A 25,750-nucleotide genomic window follows, 5' to 3' on the forward strand; every position below is an offset into this window, starting at 1 on the left:
CCCATATCACCCTGCACCCAATGGGTTGGAGGAAAGGGTTGTACAGACTTTTATTAATGCGATGAGGAAGCAATCAGATTGGCTGGCCAAATTCCTAGTGTCCTACAACACGACACCCCGCCCCCAACCACCACAGGGGTCATGTGGGTTGAATTGCGTATGGGCTGTAGCCACATTTGAACTTGATGGTTCCAAATTTGGCAGGGGAGGGTGGAGGTATGTCAGGTCTCCCAGAACAATCAACATGCCTCAGACAAGGGTGACAAATCATTCCAAGTGGGTGACCGTCTAGTTCAAACTTTCACCTCGGGCCCACTCAGGCTAGCCGGTTGGAGCCATATTGTATTGGAACCACTCCAATCTGGAGCCATACTGTATGTGGTAAATGTCAATGGTGGGTCTGTGCGGAAGCATGTCAACCACAGGAGGAGTCTGGGGGAATGGCAACGCTCATTCCAGAGCAGATGGGCCAACAGCTCCTGTGGCGGCTCCAGGGCAGAGGCAGACGGAAATTTCATAGTCAGCCCCACCAGCAGTCCAGGAGGGAGATGGCGAGGCGAGCAGCCCTTCACAAGAGGACTACCTTTGCGACGGTGGAGCCAGCTGGGAGACTAAAGAGGTCCAGTAGGACTCGAAGGCCCCCAGACAAATTGACTCTGTGATGAACTATTGTCCCTTGTCTCTTGATCTTGTACATAGCATTTGTATATGGCTTTCTTTGTAAAATGTAATGAGGGACTTAAGGGAGCAGGCTTTGTGATTCACGTGATTGGATCAGGACCTATCGCGCTGGAGCGTGTGAACTCCGACCAATAGAGAGAGAATGCGAGGCCGGACAATGTGGACCTCGGAGCAGGATAGTGGAGACCTAACCATCATTGCTCTGTGCCTATATAGAGTTGCCTTTGCCCACTGTTAATAAACCCCCTTTGTTGTTACTGGAAGTCTCTAGTTTATTGTCTTGAGCCACCACACCGTGCAAATTATTTGTATCTGGAGTAACTTGCAAAATAAAATAAATCACTAAATGTAACAAAAAATACTATTTAAATTGGATAAAACTAAACACTCAAACAAGCTTTTGTAGCAGGGACTCTCTCTCTCTCCCTCCCTCTCTCTCTCTCTCTCTCTCCCAAACCTCTCTCTCTCTCCCCATCTCTCTCTCTCTCTCTCCCCCATCTCTCTCTCTCTCCCCCCATCTCTCTCTCTCTCCCCCCATCTCTCTCTCTCTCCCCCCATCTCTCTCTCTCTCCCCCCATCTCTCTCTCTCTCCCCCATCTCTCTCTCTCCCCATCTCTCTCTCTCCCCATCTCTCTCTCTCCCCATCTCTCTCTCTCCCCATCTCTCTCTCTCCCCATCTCTCTCTCTCCCCATCTCTCTCTCTCCCCATCTCTCTCTCTCCCCCATCTCTCTCTCTCCCCATCTCTCTCTCTCCCATCTCTCTCTCTCTCACATTTCTCTCTCTCCCATCTCTCTCTCTCCCCCATCTCTCTCTCTCTCTCGCCCATCCCTCTCTTTCTCTCCCATCTCTCTCTCTCTCTCCCATCTCTCTCTCTCTCTCTCTCGTTCCCATCTCTCTCTCTCGCTCCCATCTCTCTCTCTCCCATCCCTCTCTCGCTTCCATCTCTCTCTCTCTCCCATCTCTCTCTCTCTCTCCCATCTCTCTCTCTCTCCCATCTCTCTCTCTCTCCCATCTCTCTCTCTCTCTCTCCCATCTCTCTCTCTCTCCCATCTCTCTCTCTCTCTCCCATCTCTCTCTCTCTCCCATCTCTCTCTCATCTCTCTCTCTGTCTCACTCTCCCCATCTCTCTTGCTCTCATCTCTCTCTCTCCCATCTCGCTCTCCCATCTCTCCCTCCCATCTCTCTTGCTCTCCCATCTCGCTCTCCCATCTCGCTCTCCCATCTCGCTCTCCCATCTCGCTCTCCCATCTCTCTCTCCCATCTCTCTCTCTCCCATCTCTCTCTCTATCCCATCTCTCTCTCTCTCATCTCTCTCCCATCTCTCTCTCTCTCTCATCTCTCTCCCGCTCCCTCTCCCAACCCAACTCTCCTTTGCTTCTATCGTTCTCTCCTTACCCACTCTGCTTCTCTTTTCCTTCTTCGCTCCCTGTCTCCTTTCCTGCTGTCTTTCTCTCTGTCACCAGAGCTTGGACCATTCCTGGCAGTCCCCTGGGAGTGCTGCACAAGGAGCTGGGGACCCTACTCCCTCTACCCTGTCCCATCCCATACTGCATCACAGCTGGCAGCTTCCCTCCCTTGCCTCGTGCACCTGTTCCTGCATCTTGGTCAGCCTGAGCTTCTGGTAACTGCATCAATGGCTCCAGCATCAGAACATGATGATGATTGATCCAGAGTGCAGCATGGGGAGAGCAGAGCCCAATTGCAAATGATGCAAGACCAAAAATGGAGACACAATTTTTTTTTTAAACCCTCAAGAATGAATGACATTAAAGCAAAATGACTTGAAAGCAGACCACTGAAAGTGAGAACTTACTGTAAAGCAAACATGCACTTCAATCATAAAGGACAAATATGAGTCCATCAAATCCAACAGACTCAATTTTGCATTATATTTATAAATAAAAGCTGTGTAACTGGTGCAATTCTACATGGTGTGAAGCATGCTTAAAATGTGAACATGTTTAAAAGAGCAGCCACTATCATTTCGAGGGAGAAAAAGCTCCAGTCTCACTCCAACTGTAGTAGTTCCCACAACACCATTGCAAAAGTTTACGTTTGGGTAATATAGAAAAATGTGTTAACACCTCCAGATCATTAGTCCTGGCCTCTGGATTACTAGTCTAGTGGCATAGCCACTATGCTATGCTATCCCTGTGATATCCTGTTTGCATATCTTCATTTTAGCTCATAAATACATTCAGAATCATTTACCCCTCTGCCTGAAAATATAAATTAAAGTGGTAAGTGCTTTGGAACATTCTGGTTGGTTATATATGAATACTATGGCCTCACGGTAGCATGGTGGTTAGCATCAATGCTTCACAGCTCCAGGGTCCCAGGTTCGATTCCCGGCTGGGTCACTGTCTGTGTGGAGTCTGCACGTCCTCCCTGTGTGTGCGTGGGTTTCCTCCGGGTGCTCCGGTTTCCTCCCACAGTCCAAAGATGTGCGGGTTAGGTGGATTGGCCATGCTAAATTGCCCGTAGTGTAAGGTTAATGGGGGGGATTGTTGGGTTACGGGTATACAGGTTACGTGGGTTTAAGTAGGGTGATCATTGTTCGGCACAACATCGAGGGCCGAAGGGCCTGTTCTGTGCTGTACTGTTCTATGTTCTATGTTCATTGTCTTTGGCAGTTTAATAGTTTATTGTCATCGCTCCTGCCAAGTGATCTCCTTTGCGTCAGATTTAAACTGACATTGGAAAATGAAAATCAGGCCTCATAGATCCTTAGATCGTTGTTGGGCCTCCTTAATCGAGGTCACAGCTGGCCGTTGTAAATTGCAATGAAAAGCAACACGTCTTTTGTGGGTACTAAAGTCACAAATTGCACGCGGCCCTTCACAAAATCAGATTCACCAAAAATATTTTTGTGGAATTTGTGACCTTTTAAAACTGACACATTGCTATTTAACTGTGAATTTGATTTGAATTACAGGAAAAGCGTGCACAGGACAAAGTGACAAGCATATTGCTACAGGATGAGCAGTCAAGACAAAATCTCGAAACTTCATTGGACCTAAATCTCAATTCAGATGATTCCCATTGCACCCTCGAAGCTGATTACATCCAGCTGAAGGAATTGTATAAAAATGCTGAAGCTGAACTTACACACCTAAGAGCGGAGATGAATTCAAATCTGTCAAATAGTTCACTGCAAACAGAGATGTTTGAACGCGGGAGCAGTAACACAGAGGCAAAGGATTTACATAGCCATGAAACACAACATACATTGGCGATGGGGTTTCTGGCCCCATTCTCGAAGGAAAACATGCAAACATTAGGAGAAACCAATGAGAATGGATATTGTCTGGAAGAGAAACTCCGAGAGACACAGAGCAAGTATGAAGAAGCACTGAAAGAACTTTCAAATCTGCGGGCACAGGTACAGCAAGATTTGTGCTGTAGGGAGGAACAAATGCCTTTACCAAATTTGCAAGAGCTCACTCAGTCCTATGAAGACGAGATAGAAGAGCTGAAGCAAAGACTTAAAAGAGTTTTGGAAGATGAAGAGCGGGCTAGTAACAGCTTGAGAGAAATGGAGGAGCTCCTGGAAATCAAAGATAAAATCTTGGCCAAGTGTATGTCTGAGGAAGAGTGTAATGAGTTAAAAAAGTCTCAAAGCTTGCTGATTGAGAATATCAGCCAAGAGAAGGCGCTGTTAATTGAGAAGTATAAGGAAGCACAAGAGGAAATGAAAATGCTGCAAGAAAAGCTGAACCATCAGGCATCATTCCATGAAAAGGAAAATTACTTCCAAGAGATGGCGGCAGAATTGAACAAAACAGTCGACGACCTGAGTAATCAAGTAACTGCAATCACCCAGCAATACAATGAAACACATCGTGAGTTAAAAGACTTGAAGTCTAAAAGAGTCGAAGTGGCCTCTGAGCATGTTAATTCAAAATATATCCATAAAGAACAACATGAACAACTAGTACACGTTCTAAATGTGTCAGTCGATGAATTGAAAGAAAGGCTGTCAGAAATGGAGATTAAGCTTAAGGGAGCCGAACAAGACAACACAAAGATTCAGAGGGACCTTGAGGTTCAAAAGCAGACTTCTGTATCTCTCTCCGAACATACCCAAATTATTATGTCTCTTGAAAGCACCATAAAAACTTGTAATAGCAAAATGCACCAGATGGAGCAAGGGCTTGAGCAGAAAGAGATAGAGCTGAACATATTACGAGGTAATCTGGCTACAGAAAAGGCTGCTATTCAAGAGGCGATGGTTCCAAAATCAGAGTATGAGAAATTAAAGGTTTCTTCAGAAGCAGAGTCAAATCGATTAACTTCTAGAATAAATGACTTGTTGAAAGAACAAGAGAAGGCATCTGCTGAAGCTGCACAGGCTCGGAAGGAGAACCTGCTCGCAAAAAGTGAGCGTGATGCAGCTCAGACACAGCTTGGGGTGAAGGAACAAGAAATCAAGAGGCTTCGTACCAGGAGCCATGACATGCAGCAAGCTATTGATGAATTGCAAAAGCAAATTAAAGATTTCTTGAAAATTGAAGAGGATAAAGACAAGAAGGTAAGAGTTTACATCCAGTTTTGCTATTGGCTTTTAGTTTTGGACTCTGGATTTTACTAGTTGGAAAACTTCAGATAATTTGCAAATAATTAAAAAATCAAAGAGTTGGGACCTCTTCAGCAATGGAATTATCTCTTTTATCTCCTCCCACCAACCTTAGCATTGCAGCTGGAGCAAGAAATGGCCCTGAAGTGAAATTTTGGCCTATGTTAAACTTGCACAGAACCTTTTTTGGATCAGACTTTGAGTAAATGCACAGATCTGGGGCAGGGTTCTCCATTTTGGATTCTCTGTTTGGGAAACAATGTTCTCCAATTCACAATCTCCTTGCGGTTGTAAAGTAGGGTGCAATTCAGTGGTCTGCACCATGCAAATTTATGTATGGTGTGGAATACGAGAGATTCCTGGGGAATCCCACTTTCGCACCACCACCTTGAACAGGTGGCCAGATAGCAAGGTCTCTTTCCCCCCACCCCACGCACTGTAATGGGACCCCTGGACCCCTGTAATAGGGGGACAACCCCAGAGACACCTGTAATAGGGTGGCTCTCCCAGGGACCCCTGTAATCTCTTCCCCCCCCCCCCCCCCCTCCCCCTGGACCCCTGAAATATGGGGACCCCCCACAGGAACCCTCTGCCTAAAGGAACCCACTCCACAGACCCCCCTCCCCTCCTCATACACACTCAGACCCCCCCTCTGCCAGTAAAGGAACCCCTGTCTGGAAGACAGAGAGCAGTCCATGTGTCCATTCCACGAAGGAGAGCAGCTGTGCGTGCATCTGGTTCCAACCAATCCATTATCTGCAAGCCATTGATAGCTTTCCAATAGTAGACTGTGATTGACAGTTGCTCCAAACCATCTGCGGCTTTGATCGATTCATAACCCTTCACACTTCAGTGCCTTAAGTGATGAAACTTCAATGTTTGTCAACATTGACCACATCAAAGAGATGTATGTAAGTGCATTCCAAGCACTAAATGCATTCCAATCACTCAAGTATGTGATTTCACTGCACTTACCACTAACTACATTGTTGGAGGTGGGTGGGGGTGTCGCTTGGATGGGCTCAGATGGTATCTACCAGCATGGCCCTGTCTTGGTGGACCATCCAGTTGGCCAAGGAGCCCTGGCCCACCGCAAGGTCCACCATGTCATATTCACGATTGTTGAGACCACAAGTGATCCACGCCCATGTGATTCCTGGCCGCGGGGACCAGAGAATCACAGGAGGCTGGAGCATACGGCACCGTGCCCACTAAATAGATGCAAATGTGCCGTTAAGATCCTTTTGCATTTATTTACATCCCCCCGCCAGCAGGGTTCGGAGGATTGTGTTCGGTGCCGATCCCGATTTCCCCCCGACATCCAATTCTCCATCCCATCGGGGAACACATTCCAGGCATCTTGGGACGGAGTATCCCGCCTGTCTCCAAATTATAAACAGGATATAGAGGCATTGGAGAAAGTGCAAAAAGAAGTTTGCAAGAATGATACCAGAACTGGAAGTTTATCTAAAAAGATTGAAAAGACTGGGAGTCTATTAAAAAAGAGAAGAATGAGAGCTGATTTAATAAAAGTCCTTAAAATTGTGAAAGGCTTTACTAGAGTAATTGTAGAAGGATTCCTATTTGTGGGGAGACCAAAAATTTGTATCTTAAATATAAGATAGTCACTAGAAACTTTCAGAAGGATTTCAGGAGAAATGCCTTTCTGTAGAGAGTGGTTGGCGTATGCAGCATTCTACCACATGAAATAGTTGAGGCGAACAGCGTAGAAGCATTTAAGGGCCATGAAACTGAATATAAAACTTACCCAAGAAAAGAAAGTTTAGTCCTTTGGGCTGCTCTTTATAATTAGTTGCTTAAAGTGTGGACTTTCTTGGTCACTCTTCTTTGCGCTCTTTTTATTATTTTTTGAAGAAGGATCACTGATCATGGCCATAGTATTTAAGTGGAGGTATAGAGGATGTAGGTAGGAGAATGGCCCAAAACCTGGTCAATGCTGAGGAAATGAGAGACTTGCCAACTCTAGTGGCAGTCGAGATGGGGGAAAGAGATCGCCGATTGGCAATCGTGAGGGTGTGGTTGCAGAGAGGACTGTACCAGTTGAGCCTTGTATCAATCAAAGGCTTCCTCATGGAGTATTAAAAGGATGCAGGAGGATTCCTTGCAAATAAAATAAAATAGATCAAATATTAAAACATGCTGTGCAGAGAGACCTGGGTGTGCTAGTGCATGAGTCGCAAAAAGTTGGTTTATAGGTGCAACTTGTGATTAAGAAGGCGAATAGAATTTTGTCCTTCATTGCTAGAGGGATGGAGTTTAAGACTAGGGAGGTTATGCTGCAATTGTATAAGGTGTTAGTGAGGCCACACCTGGAGTATTGTGTTCAGTTTTGGTCTCCTTACCTGAGAAAGGACCTACTGGCGCTGGAGGGTGTGCAGAGGAGATTCACTAGCTTAATCCCAGAGCTGAAAGGGTTGGATTACGAGGAGAGGTTGAGGATTCCTTGCCCAGTGAAGCAATTGAGGCTCCTTCATTAAATGTTTTTAAGATAAAGATAAATAGTTTTTTGAAGAATAAAGGGATTAAGGGTTATGGTGTTCGGGCGGAAAGTGGAGCTGGGTCCACAAATGATCAGCCTTGGTCTCATTGAATGGCGGAGCAGTCTCGAGGGGCCAGATGGCCAACTCCTGCTCCTAGTTCTTATGTTCTTATGTGTTCTTAAATCAGGCTTGCAATTGCACTGGAAGAATCCGATTTAGAAATAATCAGCAGATCGGACAGCACCTGTGGAGAAAGAAAATTATTAGCATTTTGGGTTATCACAAAATTATTAATCTACTGAGTGTTTCAAGCACATTCTGTTTTTAATTCATCTATTGATGGACCTGTGTGTTTTTCAAGGTTCCTTATTATTAACATATAAAACATCTTGCAATTCCTCTGGATTTTATTGAATTATGGAAGAAGCTCTAGGAACAACATGGCATATTCCTGAACCTATGTAACAGGAGTTAATTGCTTCTGTAATCAAAGGCAATCTCTCGAGAAGCCCTTTGGAACAAGGCCATTTCAGCAACAGGCGACTAATGTGAATTTTACCCCAAATTCCTTGTTTTTCTTCTTGGCATTGCATAATGAATCTGCTCCCTCAAACCAATTGAACTTATTGTATTTTGGTGTCAAAACAGAACAGTGAACTGTCCAAGGAAGTGAACAAATTAAAAGAGGCATTGAACAGCCTTTCCCAACTTTCTTATACTGCAAGCACTCTCAAAAGACAAAATCAGCAACTCGACACTCTTCAACAGCAAGTGAAGCATTTACAGCATCAGTTATCTGTAAGTACATAATTCCCCTGAGTGGTGTTCATGCTGTTTTAAAGGCCTGAACTTTTCAACATCTAAGCTGTTTACCTGTATTTTAGTTGATTCCAAAATTATGGGGGTTAGATTATTGTGTTGGGCTTGAGAAATACAATTTGGGCCATTTCTCAACATTGGAATCCTGTCACCTCTGTGCATACCCGCCATCATTTCATCTCCTGGAGATTCTCCGACATCCGAGGGAGCATGAAAGAGTGCGGGTCCTGAAGCAGGCTAGTTAGGGGGCTTTCCTTGGTCTGCTGGGACGTCAGCTCAGATCTTAAACATTGTTCTTATGCCACCGAAAACTTCACTGCTCAACTCCTGATGCTCCCTCAAACTGCACATAAATCCCCATGCCCCTGATATTTCCCATGCCTCCTGATATTCCCCACATAGCTGCTCAGCCAGTATACACAATATAGAACCCTCAGGAGCAATGGAGAGACTTTGAAATTAATTGGAAAAAGTACACGTCCAACAATGTAATAGAACTGTCACTCAAAAATGCAACCATCCATACTGGAAAAAAACCCGAAAAAATGTAACATCTCATCAACTGGTCATTCAGTTGGAAAAGCAAATATCCAATCAATAACCACATAAAATTTACAGTGCAGAAGATGGCCATTCAGCCCATCGAGTCTGCACCGGCCCTTGGAAAGAGCACACCATTAAAGCCCATGCCTCCACCCTACACCCATAACTCAGTAACCCCACCCAACCTTTTTGGACACTAAGGGCAATTTATCATGGCCAATCCACCTAACTTGCACATCTATGGACTGTGGGAGGAAACCGGAGGAAACCCACGCAGACACGGGGTGAACGTGCCGACTCCGCACATACAGTGACCCAAGGCGGGAATCGAACCTGGGACCCTGGAGCTGTGAAGCAGCTGTGCTAACCACAGTGCTACCGTGCTACCCTTGCCCACATCCAAGACAGGTGGTGCTTTAATAATCTCTTAACACACAAAAAACTGTGTACACTACCCCTTGGGCTTTCAGCTTGAAAATCAGCCAAGCTTGTATTGTGCACTCAGCTGCAAACAATGGAGCGCATTGAAACTGGAACAACAGAGAACTAGGTTTTCTTCTTAGCTCCGGCAGATGTCCTGTTAATCAAAGCAAAGTAGAGCAGGTGGCTGTTTTCCCCTCCAAGTGAAAATTGCAGAGCATTTGCTTTCCAGTTTAAATCACTGTCGTTATTTAGATAATTTCAGATCATGACACTTGAATTCCCAAACACTGTTTGCTTCAATTTTGAATTGATGATAACCGTACTCCCAAAGGGAAAATTACTTTTCTGCGTCTCAGCGCTTACGAAATGCTGATCAATGTAGTGGGCAATTTATATTTGCAGAACTGAACCTAATAGTCAATCATTGCAGTAAAAACTCACATAACTTATGATACAACATCTCATCATGACATTTGAAGTTGTCAAAACATTTAACGCTCATCTGCCAGAATGTTCCTGACTCCTCAGCGGGATTCCCCAAAGCTTCAAACGAGGTATGTTTTCCGAAGCCTTCAGCCCATCCCTGCCTGACTCCATGAACATACTCAGGGACATTAAAAATAATTTGCCTCAGGGCTGTCACTGACCACCCTGATTTTAGAGGGCTGCATGCAGGGTCACCACTTGACACTAACTCGCACTTTCAAACCTCTTCCCACCTATGGGAACATTGCTTGTGTCCATGTTTCTGTGGGAAATTTAAATATAGCATGCAAAAAAACAAAGTTTTGCCAATAGCTGATCACTTTTCCCACTCCAAGGGGACATGAAAATCTGACCCATGGTGATAGTGCATGCTCCATGAACCTGAACTTTGCAGTGTTAATGATAATAAAACTGTTGATTCTGGAAGCCTTGATAGGGTAGACACTGAAGGATTTTTCTGCTGGTCAGGGAATCTTAAAAAACACGGGTATAGGGCTGAATTCTCCATCGCCAGTAATGGAGTTCCAACGTCGGGCAAAAAATGGGTCAATCCCGTTCCGATCGAGGATCACATCCCGCAACAGCAGGAGATGCAAATTTGTCACTTGGATTCATTTGCATCATTTTTGCATCCTATTAATCGGCCAGGCAACATGTTCTCCAAGCTGGCATGATTCTCCGGTCCTCTAGGCCGGGATTCATGTGGGCGAGAATTGATGCAGGTATTTGCAAACGTGGCACTGATGCGATGGACCTCACTGTGGGCTGGAGTAACTCTTCAAGGGAGTTTCTCCCAAAGTCCAGCTTTGAGGGCCACCCCACCCCCACCCTCCCTCAATCGATGCATCCAGGCAAGCGGATTGGGGGGCTTCCAAGCAGGGGTATCAGTAATTGCGGGGCCTCTGCTGGGGGAGCTACGGTCACCGTCGTACTGAGGGGTGGGGGGGGAGTAATCCAGCAAATCCTTGGGGGGTGGGGGGGGGGGGGGGGGGGAGGCCCCAGCCGCTGGACATTGCTTCCGGACCGCTGCTGATGACCCGATAGCGAGATTCGCGATGGAATCCCTCGCAGTCCCCTCATGCATAAATTTACATGCCGATGAATTGAGTCACTTCAGGATTTGCGCTACCAGCACACGTGCAAATTAGTTGTAATTCATCTCCAACGGGAGAACATAGTCTTACATACGGAGAATTCCAGCCATGGTCTCAGGATAAGGGACCAATCATTTAGGACTGAGATGGGAAGAAAGTTCTTCACTCAAAGGGTTGTGAATTTTAGAAATTATCTATGCCAAAGAATTATGGATTCTTATTGTTGAATACATTAAGGTTTGGAGAGGCAGATTTATGGTTTTCAGTGAATCAAGAGATATGGAGAACAGTCAGGAGAGTGGAGTTGAAGCCTAAGATCAGCCATGATCATATTGAATGGCAGAGAAGGCTCAACAGGTCATATGGTCTATCCCTGTCCCTATTTCATGTGTTCCTGTTCACCATTACCCGTCTAAAACTGACAGCAACTTTGTAAATTGTAAATGTGCAGAATAAATCAGGAGTTACTATCAATGATTCTCCGCGCCACCACCATTAAGATACCACCTCCCCTCACTTCCCTCAGAGAATAAGCAGTCAGAGAATTCACAAAAATATCTACTTTTACGCTACTAGTCTTACTGCAAAAATCCTCAAACATTATACCTTGTTGAATGAAGTGTAACTGGATTTTAAAGGTGTTCAAACTTTATAATTACCTTTAAGCATCCTCACTGGCCTTGAAAACTTAATTTTAAGTATGTGGAATATTACGTTTCCCCAATGCGATTTTTAAAAAATCCATAATTTTAAAATGAGTTTAACTTTGTTTTGCTCCATTTTAATCCAATCATAATTCATCTTACTATCTGAAAATCTGAGTTAAAAGTTCCCAGTTTGTAGTTTGTAAGAATACTTTGATGTGCTGACATCACTGTCGCTGTGGCCGGGAACAACTCCCCTTGACTTGACCCTACACTTGAAATGTCATTGACACAGGGCAAATCTGCCACATAGATCACTGGGTCTTTTTGGGTAGCATTCTTTTGAGAGCAGCAACGGTGTCATTTCTTCATTGCTGACTACAAAATCTAATCCATTAGCTTGTGTAGGACAGGTTAGGCAAATGAAAATGTTCTATTCAATGTAGTCTTTGAGGCAGAACAGTGGGTTAATGCACTATCCTTTCCACCTTTTGGAACTTAAAACAAGAGCATGCATTCATTTGGCAAGTTTCACATAATAAAACATTCCAAAGCACTTCACGGCTGAATAATCAAACAAAATTTAACACTCAGCCAAACAAAATAGTCCGAGAGATGACCAAAAGATTGGTCAAAGAGGTAGGTTTTAAAGAATGACTTAGAGGAGGGGAGGCAGCAAGGTGGAAAAATTTAGGGAGGGAGTTCTTGCAGCCCAGGCAGCTGAAAGCACAGCAACCAACAGTGGAGGGTCTAACATCGATGAGGTAGGTTTTGGGTGGCATGTTAGCACAATGGTTAGCACTGTTCCTTCACAGCTCCAGGGTCCCAGGTTTGATTCCCAGCTTGGGTCACTGTCTGTGCGGAGTCTGCACATTCTTCCCATGTCTGCGTGGGTTTCCTCCGGGTGCTCCGGTTTCCTCCCACAGTCCAAAGATGTGCAGGTTAGGTGGATTGGCCATGCTAAATTGCCCTTAATGTACAAAAAGATTAGGTGGGTTGCTGGGTTACGGGGATAGGGTGGTGGTGTGGGCATAGGTATGGTGTTCTTTCCAAGGACTGGTGCAGACTCGATGAGCTGAATGGCCTCCTTCTGCACTGTAAATTCTATGATTCTATGAGGTACATGAGTGTAGAATTGGTGAGTGCAGGTATCTCAAAGGGTAGAGCTGGGGAAGGTTACAAAGTTAGAAAGGGTCAAAGCCACAGAGGGATTTGAAAACGAGCAAGAGCTTTTTAACATTGAGAGACTTTAATGCAGTCAAAATTAATGGGAAGAATATCATTGTGAGTTAAGACATGAAATGAATTTCAGATGCTGTTCAATTACTGTGTTTCACAACTGCTCTAATCAATGAAATGTAATCATTTAATTTATAGGATGCAAATCAACGACATCATGAAGTAGTGTCTGTGTATAGAATGCATCTTCTGTATGCCGTCCAGGTACATTTCTGTAATTATCCTTTGTATACTGCACAACACAGTTGAGAGAACTTCTGAATGGACAGGTTATTTTATTTCTTACGCATTCCTACTTTTATAATTCTTAATATTAAAAGGTGCCATCGTTTCTGTCTCAACTAATCCCTACAATTCAATATGGCTGTCCTTAATCCAAGGCATGTCATTAATGTTCATTGGGCATATATCTATTTTATAACTATCCAGTTTATTAATTCTATTCCAAAAGCAGAATGCTGCAGATGCTGGGGATCTAAAATTAATGCAGGAAATGCTCAGCCGATCCAGCAGCATATGTGGAGAGGTACTGCAACAGCTCCACACAGATGTTGCCTGATCTACAGAATTTATCATTCTGTTCATTTGCTGAATTTCCTGTCCTATTTCAGCCAGGTCCACTCTTGTTTCAGCATACTTTGCCAATTTCCAGTCCAGCACCATTGTCTTTGATTCTTTTTTTTATATAAATTTAGTGTACCCAATTATTTTTTTCAATTAAGGGGCAATTTTAGTGTGGCCAATCCACCTATCCTGCACATCTTTTGGGTTGTGGGGGTGAAACCCACGCAGACATGGGGAGAATGTGCAAACTCCTCACGGACAGTGACCCAGAGCCGGGATTCGAACCCGGGCCCTCAGCGCCGTAGGCAGCAATGCTAACCACTGTGCCACCGTGCTGCCCTTGACTTTGATTCTTTATTATCCTTTGCCAATTTCACTTTATATCCCCCCAGTTGTTTCTGTGTCATATCAATCATAATAATAATCGCTTATTGTCGCAAGTAGGTTTCAATAAAGTTACTGTGAAAAGCCCCTAGTTGCCACATTCCGGCACCTGTTCGGGGAGGCTGGTACAGGAATTGAACCCACACTGCTGCCTTGTTCTACATTACAAGCCAGCTGTTTAGCCCACTGTGCTAAACTAACCAATCATTTATCCCATTTCATTTTGAATGCCTAAATCTTTCGTTGCTGGACCTAAAACAGACTGACCTCGGAATCATCGTTGGAATCATTTTAAAAGATATTCCTCACCATGACGAAATAAGTTACCTTTCAAAGTCAACCTTGAGATATTAAAGTCACCCTATGTTACATCCCAAAAACTTGTGCATTGCCTTTATAAATGCATAAGCGCTGATGTTACTTGGGCAGGATTTCCTGGGGCCCAGTGGAGAAGTAATGAAGCGAAAGTGTGAATTCCTTTTTCCCCAATTTCCAGTTCAACACCTAGCCTGATTGATAGACTGGGCTACCTTTCAGACATGTAAGGCTGTGACACCAGGTTGCAACCAAGGAGCAAGTAGATTTTATGGTGCAAGGAAAAGTGAGGGAAAGAGGTTGTGGGGGTGGGTATAGCATAGTTGGAAGGTGTGGGTGATCTTGAGCAAACAGTTGACCGATTGCAGCAGTGACAGGACAAGATTATAGAGGTGAGATTACAGTGTTAGTTTATTGGGCCTGAAGGAAACTCTTTTGCTGCTCCTGACCCAGTGGTTTTCAACTTATTGTGCCATTTTACTTGCAGATGTCCCAAGGCCAGGGGAAACCTGCTGACTAGAGTTTTAAAAAAGTAACCTTTGCTAAAATGAAGTCAGGATTTTCCGTGCACCCCCTCCCCCCCAACAGCCTGAAGTCAGCCCGCCATTGGTCGGCGGCGGGAACTTCTGATCCGGACACTGTCACCAGGGTTTCCTATTCTATGCATCCCCCACACCACCGGGAAACCCGCAGTGAGGGTTCCGGAAGATTCCAGCCAAGCAGTTTCCTTAATATGTTTTTTAAATGACCTATCTCCTGAGTGAATGGTTTTGAGGCGTGTTGGGGTCATATTTGAAATTTCTGACATTTCTACTTCCAACCTAAACCAAACTAACCCATTTTTAGAGTATTATAATTACGCGGAGAGTACTACAGGAAGAAAGTTATAGTAAACCTTTATAAATCACTGGCTGGACCACAGCTTGAGTATTGTGCCCAGTGCTGAGGACTACAGCTGAGGAAGGATCTCAAGAACTTGGATTGGGAGGGAAAATGGTACTGCAAATGAGGGACTTCAATTTTGTGGAGAGAGTAGAAAAGCTAGGATTCTTCTCCTTGGAGCAGAGAAGGTTAAGGGAAGACTTGATAGAGGATCAAAATTGTATGTTCATGTAATAGACTGGTTTTGGAAAAACTACTTGCCTTCGTCAGGTAAAGTTTGCCCATTCTGTAGACTAAGCCTGGAGTTATCAAGATTGACACTCTCACAGTCCTGTCTTCGAATCTGAATATTTGCTCTCTCTTTGCAGGAACTCTTATTTCTATATTTGGTGGCCAAACGTTATATGGTTTTGTTTTAACTTTTTAAAAAACTATATTTCCAGGGTCAAATGGATGAAGATGTTCAGAAGGCTCTGAAACAGATTTTGACAATGTGCAAAACTCAGACACAGATGAAGTAATATATATAAATTACGTAACCAACTTCTTCTCATGTTCAATTGCCACTGCTGTTAAAAAAGAATGAGCATGGGATAATTGACATTAAAACTGCAGAAAAAAGTTTACAGGAGCTGTCTTTGTTCCATCTACTAACTCTGTGTACCTTATTATTATATCTAAAAAACATATAGCCAGTATATTTGTTTCAGAATTCCCAGAGCAACATTTCATGGGAACAAACTAGTTTGTCGAGCTTTGTTGTTGTCGTATTTGTTAATAGACTTATTTTGTTTGTTCAACATGCCGTTGGAAATGCAAGCTCATGATATATTGTGGTTCAGGTAATGGCATGAATAAACAGAAGCAAACTCATCTAGCATCAGATATTTACCAATCCAATGGCACGAGAAATAATAAGTGTTATCATGGGGTACATAGGAAACATTGAATGCACTGGAGAAGCTAATGCTATCTTGTCATCCTGAACTTGGCTTGCAGATGTCTACTATTTAGCAGTGTTGTCACTGCTGGGGGGGATATCAGTGCAAACTGAGGTGAAAAAGGTCAGTCTCTGGTATTTAGCTGAAAAGACTTGGGTTAGAGTACGAAGAGACTAAGCATAGCAGGGACAAAGATTCCAGGGGTGAGTAGACAGTGGTCAGATGCAAATCTCTGCGATGGTAAAGAACATTTTGCATGCAACATTTGATTATTGCTGGAAGCCTTAAATTTGAAATAGTTCTGCTCCTGGCAGCTTATTTTGTGGAACAATGCCATGTCTTTTCTGTGTACGAGACATATTTTGCACCATGATACTGCCCAAATCTCGATTATGAATATAAGTACTACTAGTTTATTCAGTAATTTTGCACTCAGTGCCCCACTTCCCGTATCTCCATACAATGTATAGAAGTTGTGATGTAATTTCTTTTACTCAAGAATAGGTTTTCCTTAAACCTTATGAGCAGATTCTTTCTGATATTAGGGTTTCCAAGGATGTCCCACAACCATTTAATAGTATGAGGAGCATTCATTGGCTGGAAGCAGTCTCCCAACCTCTCAGTGGCAGAATTCCCACGTCAGAGAGCTGCTGATAATCTAATTAGCTAGCACGTCTTTAGCTTCAGCAGTGCCCAGGGAGTGGTTGCAACTACTCTGACTACAAGCAGTCTCACCAATCAAAGTGATGGGGGCTCGGGATGGAGGTAAATGTAGGGTCCTGTGGCAAGCGGGGGGGGGGGGGGGGGGGGGGGGGGGAGAGTCAGATGGGAGAAGGGATTGGGGGTCTTGCTTTGAAGGTTAGGCACAGAGGAAGCACTGGGGGTTTCATCCATGTCCTTAAACCTTTCCCACCAGCCTCAAATTTGCAGCCGGTGCGGGAAATGGCACTTCATTGTCATTTATTGGCCACTTAAGGACCTCAATTGGGGCAAGGGGCTGTGGGCCACCTTTGGCTTCACCTGCCTCCCATACAATTACCGTCAGTCCGAGGTGAAATGCCATCTGGAGAATTTTACGGGTCTCTCTGCCTCCGAGCCCACCAGCAGGGGTCCATAAAGATCTGCCCTACATACATTTGGTTTACATTAATTAAACATTAGCTTGCCCTATGTTTGTAATGAAGATGTTTTACACTGCTAGAAAAGTAGACTTAACTGATGCCTCCCATTTTCCATGAGCTAGTAGCATAGGGAGATTATTTATAAGGCAGTTATGATAATTCAAAGGCAGCCTTTTTAAAGGTTCAAAACAAAGTCGCTGAGGTGTTGAGTTCTTTTTCAGTCAGTTATAAAAATACTATTTTAAGCAGTGTACAGTAAATTTTGATAAATCTGTTCAAAGCTGCAGCTGCATAACAATGATTCTCATACAATTTGTAAAGGGCCAAAGTTGTAAATTAAATAATCAATGATGAGACTTTTTTACTTATTGTAGAAGCCCTTGTATCACAACCACCTTCATATCATACATAGCGTGCAAACTAGTTATAATAGTAAGAGAGTTTCACTATTTTGTACGTTACTAATCTTTATCAGCATATGCATCTGAACAATACCTTTCAGTGTAGCCTAAACCAATGTGCAGATAGATAGGCCATATTCATATTTTTATGCGTCCATTGAAGTTTCACAGCTTGACATTTAATGAGAACTTGTAATCATTAATGTACAATTCAAAGCATACTAGAATTTTACATTTGAAGCTCCGTGTAATGAGCTGTATTCAATATGCAAATCCTGCATGAGTTACATCTTATTAAGGAAATAGGTTACTTTGTCATTGTTTTCTGACTGGTATTATGATTCCGCCTCCAGATCAAATTATATATCTAGCTAACTAAAATTGACAGTATGGAAATTTGGAAGATCCATTCCCTTGCATAGGGTTAGAATTAGTTGGGAAAACATAGGATAATTCTACCCTATAATGGGAAATTGTGTTTGAATGTAAACCAAGGAAAGGTCCAACATCTTATTTATAATGCAGTTGTTTTTGTGAGGGGGCAGTGGGGAGTGCAATATTCCCTATGATGAATGAAAAGCTGAATGCAAGCTATCCTGAAGTTATGTGTCTGTGTCGTAACAAGAACTTGCAGTTAAGGCTGTGCCAACCGAAGCAGTGTTATTTCTTCGTGTTAAGATAATGTTGTTTATATTCTAAACAAAGCATGGAATAATGAAGGATTCACCAAGATTACAAATTTATATTGTACCTTGCTCCGCCGGGATTGTTAAAATATGTCGTTTCAAGCTATTTACAAATTATTAGATACAAGTTTGCATTAAAGGGTGATTTAACTGATTTCTCCAGAGGAATCTCTGCTAAAACAACTTGGTTCCCAATAATTTACTCAGTCAGTTATTTTATTGTCTGGTTGTTTTGTATGAGTTTAAACCATTCTTCTTTTCTTCTATATTGTACATTACACTAAATAAAAGTGAAAACATGGAATTGGATTTTTCATTTTGCTGTAACTATACCACAAATGCTAAATAATGAGTATTTGATTAATTTAACAGATAGTCCTGAAGTTAACTGTCGTGGTCAGTGTGCGATGGATTAATATGAACCATCAAAGCAGCAGAATTATTTATCCAATCCTGTTGTACAGTGACGTTTCTATATAGAACATGAAATTGAATACAAAATTCTGTAGCTGGAGGAAGCTAAACCTGGAAGCACAGCAAATATAGAGTGGGGGGGTGGGTACATTTTCTCACTGGTGATGCTGGCTCAGTAGTAGAATGCTTTTTCTCTATTATACTTTGATTGCTAATGAATGCTGAAAAGATATTCAACTCTAAGAGGTGAACCTGATCCGGTTCTCACCAGAATCTAGGCACAAAAGTTCCTTCAAAGGCTCACTGGATAGCAAATTGGGCAGGAGGTTTGGTTGTTTTTTTTCTCCCTCTTTCACACAGTAACTTCATTGAAGTCTACTCATGACAATAAGCGATTTTCATTTTTCATTTCATTTCTTGCCTCCCAAAGGCGGCTGAGGCCAATTGTAACATCCTGACTGTGGTTAGCTAACTGAGGACTGATCAGTGATTGAATTATGGGACCTTCTGTGCTACATGGCAAACGCCACACTTAGTGGTACATGTAGAACCAAGCTATTGGAGCCCTGAAACTATTTGTTTCTGTAGAATATAAAATTCATAGTCGTGATAGAATTTTTGGGGCACATTCATTTTTCAAATATTAGCATATTTGGATAGAAAATTATGCAAAATGCAATTATTCTTTCTTATAGCACCAGAGGTTTGAATGACATTTCAGTCATTTGAGTCTGATTTTATTGTTCGGCCTTCCAAATGCTAGCCATGACTGCTTGGGGTTCTGTTTATTGAGCATGGCTTGGATGAAACCACACAAAGTCTAATGTATGATCGTTTACAGTCTCAGGGCTTCATTGTCTGAAAGACATTTACAACATGAGTATTCATAAATAGAGCTAGTTCACAGCCAAATGTCATCCTCTGCGTCCGCGTTAATTAAACGCTTTGCAAATTGTACAGAGCAATATCACGTGGGTGTTTATACAAAATGCTCCAATGATGCCTGAGAAAAGTTTGATAAAAGTTGTTGCAGATGGTAACTATGCCAACTTCCTCAATTCCTACCCAAAGGGGATGTGCTGAAATGCTGAATTATGGTAGGTTGCACTGAGAAAAGGACAGACAACTGGGCTATGATTCAAATGTTGTGTCTTGCAAAGGCGAATGACGTTAAACATAGGACACTTGCATTTTAGAATATTTTACAAGTTCAGCTACAGTATTGACAATACACAGGCGGTAAGCCACACAATTAAAAAAAATATTTATTGCAGCTGCCTATACTACAGCATTTTAAATAAAATTAATGCATTTTAACCCCTGTAATTCATTGACTTCAATGTATTTTTTGGACAATGTTTTGTTATTAAAGACTTCTTGTCCCCATATGTTTGTGATGCTTCAGCATGACTGCCATGTCTTCAGAATAATTCTTATTGTTGCTTATGACACATTACTCAGCTGAATACAGAGAGATAGATGAGGAAACAAATTTCTTCTGCAATTTTGAGGGAATGAACTTCATTCAAAACATTCAATAGCAATTTGGCTGAGTTTGTAACTTGTCAGTTGGACAATCCAGTCCATGGCAAGGAAATAGGTAAGAACAAATAATTTGGATAACAAAATAACCTAGGGTGCGATCTACCAGCCTCACTGCTCCCGAAAACAACATAATGCCGCCGGTAAATGATGGGAGACCCCACTCCCAGAATCTACCTGGCTTCCTACTCCTCGTGAGATCTAACGCAATCTCGCGAAATGTTGCGATTTGAAGCCTTCCCATTGTAGGTGGGATCCCATTTTGGCAAATCTGTTTATTAGATCGCGACAGCTAATCTCACTCTAATATGCAGTTCCTTGAGGTAACCCAACGCTTTGGGTTCTATCCCCTTCGCCATGGAGACCTCGGGCGAGTGCCGTTCAGTACTGGTCTACACAAACTGGGACCAAAATGGAACGGCACTCATAAAGGTCTCCCAGGGAATCGGAGGCCCCCCAGGTGCTTTCCCTCTGGTCAGGGTGGCACCCTAACACTGTTGGTGCCACCTGGGCATCCTGGCAGTGCCACCAGGGTGCCAACCTGGGACTGTCAGCATTTTTCCTGCTGCAATGATTGGGGTTGGGGGAATGTGCAATATGCAGGTGTGGGATGGCCTCGGGACTCTTTATAATGAGTTGGGGATGGGGGGTGGAGTTCGGGGGTCATGTCAGGAGCTGTCAAGAGCCGGATGTCATTTAGAAATGGCATCCTAATGTCTTGCTGCATTGTGGATTCCAGTGAGTGGAGCTCCTCAGTGCAGAAACAGTGCTGAGGGTGGCCTCAGGCGTGTGCTGCCTACTGAGGGATGGGCGTTAGATACGGGGTGTTTCTCGGCACTGCGAGCGCTGGGAAACACGTGACTAAATGCACTTGCTATGGCACTCTGTTCCCCTTTTGTTAGATAGTGCCCCTAGTTATCACAAAGCAAACTCTTGGAACAGTAACAGTATGTAGTTAACAGTCTGAAACGGGGCCCATAAAAGTCATTCTCTCTGCAAGGGTTGAAACAATTTAGAACAGAAAGAAACTCAACAGGAACCAGCAACACAGGAAAAAGTATAATAGAGATCTTACAGAGAACATTTGAGGAATGATATCCTAGCTTGAAGGACAAGACCCCGAGGATGGTACTTATGGGGTCATGCACTGGAAGAATTGAGGTAAGGCAGATGGAATCTGAGGAAGGAGAAATTCTAAGAACACAGGTCAAGTTATTTGGATGTAACGTGTTTACAGTGGCAGACTGGCCAGGGTGTCAGCTTGCCCGATGGCAAGTGGGCCCCCTATATCAAATAAATATGCAATAAAGAAACAAACACAGACAACTGTTTTAGTAATAAAAAGGAATAAGAAAAAAAAGAACAGGACACAAATAAGCAGTGCATGAAAAGGAACGAAGCTGGGGAGGTAGTGGAAGGATGTGGAATAGGGGGGCCCGGGTCGGGCATAATTAAGGAAATTCCATGTTTTCAGCAAGAGTGTGAATTTAAAGATAAAGTTACAATTCGTGATTTGAGATGGTCGGCAACTTCAAAGGATATCAAGCAGTAGTCTTGTTCAGCCGGTACATCGGTCCGGGGCCCGGAGAGCCAAGAAGGGGCCCGTGAATCTCAGAAGGGCCCTTAAAAATTATAATTCATTAGATAAATAAATCTCCAACTTCTTTCCTGAGATTTGTATTCTAACTTAACAAAATATAATTGTTTTTAAAAAGAGCAATACCAAATAAAAATGCAATAAAGAAACAAACAAATAATCACTCAGTGTATGAAGGAATGAAGCAGTGTTAAATGGATGTGAAAAGGAGTCGGGGCGGGGGGGGGGGGGGGGGGGGGGCTGGTTCACCCGGGTCGGACATAGTTGGAAATCCACGTTTTCAGCAAGTGTGTGAATTTAAAGATAAAGTTAAAGTTCGTGATTTGAGATGGTCGGCAACTTGAAAGGATATCAAGCAGTACATAGGGTCGTGAGGTCACCGAAAAGGAGAAGCGGTACCTTTGACCGTGAATCATGAGGTCAAAGATGTTGAAGTGATAAGCCATAATCGGTAAACTCAAAGGGTTGCGACTTGTAACACTACACTGGTATCAAACTGGACATGTTAACTTTGGTCGTGGGACCATTCTTAATGTCTTACTATAGTCGGACCAAACTTCTAAGTTTCAGCAGTTGTCTCAGTTGCTTGCTGGTGTGAACACTGGACAGTGGATTGTCTCCTCTTCTGAAGCTGCATAGGCCACAGTAGTATTGACTAATGAACATAGCCTATTGAAGTGTAAGTAAGTTATTTTATATTTTTTCTCAAGTAGGGGTTTATCTGGCGTTCGTTCAAGTTATTCTTGCAATCATCAATATTCATTTTTCCCAATGTGGGCTATTTTTAATTAAGTTTTTATTTCAGGAATATTACCCCTACCAGCATGGAAAAGAAAAAGCATAAATCTGGGTCACTAAAACGCAAAGAACAAAAAGAAGCAGAAAGGAAGGAATCAGCCAAGCGATGCAGGCCTGTAACAGAGTTTATAATACCACAAGCACAATCCACATCAATATCCAGTTCTGCAACAAATAATCAAGAAGCAAGAAACAATGCTCATGGTGATGATGCAATGACATGCGAGTTACAAGAACAGAGAAGAGCTACTTTGAATGTAGAGACACATACAAGTGCATCCATTACTAATCAACCCAGGCCCAATATTTCTTCTGGCTTCCTTGTTCCGGTATCTGTACTGCCTGTAGTTGCAACATCTGAACACATAGCTTCAACTAGTGACAGGGAATCAGATATTCCTTCAAGCATAAATTACTTGGTTTCTGCAGCACATCCTGGAAATGAACCTACGCAAGAAAATTAAAGATCAATTACTGGAATCTTCCAATATCCATCACGAGCAAAGCTAAAACAGTTTTTTGCCGAACATCCACTTCAGCCACTTGATGATCTGCCATTTGATGCTCGTTTGTATGAGAGGAAAATTAGGAATGACTCAGTCCCAAGAAAATGGCTAACATATAACAAAGAAAATAGATGCTTATATTGTTCATACTGCTTAGCCTTTGAGTTTCCCAACACTTGTAATCCATCACCCTTTGTATGTGGCTTTAGTGACTACAGGCGTATTAGCCAGACCTTGACTTTACATGAATCGACAACAACACATGTCAGAAATGCTCAGCAATATATCAGTGTGGTTAATGATGGCACCTTAGATAAATTTAGCAGCATCACTAATTAAAAGGAAAGAAGAAGTATTGAAGCAGAGAAGTATTGTCATGAGGATTATAGACATCATAAAGATGTTAGGCAAGCAAGCACTTCCTTTTCGAGGTCACAGAAATGAACCGGCCTACACTCTAGATGAGGTTCTGAATCATGGCAATTTTTTAGCTACAGTGAAGTTGATGGCAAAATATGACCCCATTATGGCAGCTCACGTTTCTGCAGTGCAAAACAAGTCTAAACAAAGAATAAAACAATTAAAGCAACAAGGAAAGGCTCAGAGTAAAGGCCGTGGTGGCCTTGTTACATACCTGAGTAAAACAACTATAAACATGTTAATCAAAATTATGAAGAATATGATACAAGAAAGAATTAGTCATAAAGTTTCTCAAGCAAAGTATTATTCTATTCAGGTTGATTCAACACAAGATAATTCATCCATCGATCAGTTCAGCATTATTATTCGGTATGTGCTTAAAGGTATTATCTGTGAGCGACTACTTTCAGTTGTGCCAAGTAGTGATGGTATAGGACAGGGATTGAAACGTTACAGCATCTTAAAATTGACCCCCAAAAATGTTTATCTGATAGCACAGATGGCGCTGCAAGCTACCATTGCCAGTATAATGGTTTACAAAGTAAAATTGCTGATGTGGCTAATCAACATGTTCATATATGGTGCTATGCCCATGTCTTGAATTTGGTGATAACTGAAACAACAACATGTTGTGTTCCTGCAGTTTCTTTTTTCAATTTGCTCCAGCATATAGCAACTTTTGTGAAAGCATCATACAAGAGAATGGCTGTATGGATAGAAGTTGTTGGAAAACATCTAGGACAAGAAAAAATGAAACGATTAAAGCTAATTGGTGAGACCAGATGGTCAGGAAAATCCAATGCAGCAACAACTATATTTGGACGTTTTGATGATGCCGCTGCCAGTACTTTCGTAAATCTATTGACATGCTTATCAATGATACAAGATTCAGAAAAGTTTGATACAAAAACAAAACATGAAGCAAATGTTTTACTTCAAAGTCTTCTAAAGTTTGAACCATATTGACAGCATTTACTTACTTGTATATATTTGAAACTACAACCCCGTTATCAAGTTATCTACAGACAAGTGGTTTAGATATGTTTACTGCATGGAGTTTGGTAGATTCAGCTACAACAAAGTTGAAGGAACAGACAAGAACATTTGATAACGTTCACAGCAAGGCTTTGGAATTTGTAAATAAATGTAATGACAGGATTTCACAGATGAATATGGATGAAAATCAAACATTGGAAATTGATGCGTTGGAAACAGCATTGCCAGTTAAGAGGCAGAGGAAGAAGAAAAGAATGGCAGATGAGCTTATTGATGATGAAAGAAATTCCTCAGATTCTCTAGCTGATTTTCGAGTAAATGTGTTTAACCTAATAATGGATCGCATTGTCCAGTCACTAGAATCACGCTTTGTACAACACAAACAGTTGTATAAAGAATTGTCCTGCTTGGACCCAGCAAAGTTTAAAACTATTGCAGAGAAGGGCCTTGAAGATGAAGCATTGGAAGGTATTATTAAGCTGTTTCCACAAATCAGCAAAGATCAAGTAATATTGGAATTGTTTTCTTTTGCTTCAAACTTTGATGTATTAAAGCTATTGCTTAATGATGGTGAGAATATGGATTCCAGTTGCAACAATTGTAAAATTTGCAGCACTTGCCCATCGTGTGTACTAAAAATTCTGGCATCCAACAGACTTCATGACAAGGCATATGATAACCTTTACGAACTTTATAAAGTAATCTGCACACTATCAGTTACTCAAGTCCAATGTGAAAGGACATTTTCAAAGCTAAAGATCATAAAGACAAGGTTAAGAAATTTGCTGTGAGGAGAATTTGGAATCATACATGTTGCTATCCATTGAAAAGGAATTGTTAGATGAATTGGATGCAGCAGCAATTATTGGCAGATTCGCACAATCATCTAGCGAACACAAATGATTGCTCTTAATATAGTGGACTGCATGCAATGCTCTATTGTGCTTTTGAACTATCTGTTAATGTGTAAATTGTGGAGTAAACTATTTAAAAATATCAAACAATTACTTAAAATAAAAAATAAAAAATTCAATTATAACATTCTGTATTTACATTTGGTATCTACTGCCAGTAATATGTACAGCACATGTACACTGTAATTACTAAGAAATACACATTTTTTCCACAAAAATTTTAATTGTACCCTTTTTTCCATATGTATTTTTAAAAAAAATT

General features: G+C 42.3%; 1 protein-coding gene across 4 annotated transcripts in view; it reads left to right on the forward strand.

Annotated features, from left to right (window-relative positions):
* Positions 1-15,778, forward strand: part of rai14 (retinoic acid induced 14) — a 339,420-nt gene extending 323,642 nt beyond the window's left edge. For all 4 annotated transcript variants that reach the window (XM_038790617.1, XM_038790618.1, XM_038790619.1 and 1 more), the window contains 4 exons: positions 3,618-5,213; positions 8,408-8,557; positions 13,146-13,211; positions 15,596-15,778. In XM_038790617.1, the coding sequence (XP_038646545.1) occupies positions 3,618-5,213; positions 8,408-8,557; positions 13,146-13,211; positions 15,596-15,673 (1,890 nt within the window). In that variant the 3' untranslated portion in view covers positions 15,674-15,778. The remainder of the gene's footprint in view (positions 1-3,617; positions 5,214-8,407; positions 8,558-13,145; positions 13,212-15,595) is intronic.
* Positions 15,779-25,750: the final 9,972 nt, after the last annotated feature.

Source organism: Scyliorhinus canicula, chromosome 3 (genome assembly GCF_902713615.1).
Source record: "Scyliorhinus canicula chromosome 3, sScyCan1.1, whole genome shotgun sequence".
NCBI lineage: Eukaryota > Metazoa > Chordata > Chondrichthyes > Carcharhiniformes > Scyliorhinidae > Scyliorhinus > Scyliorhinus canicula.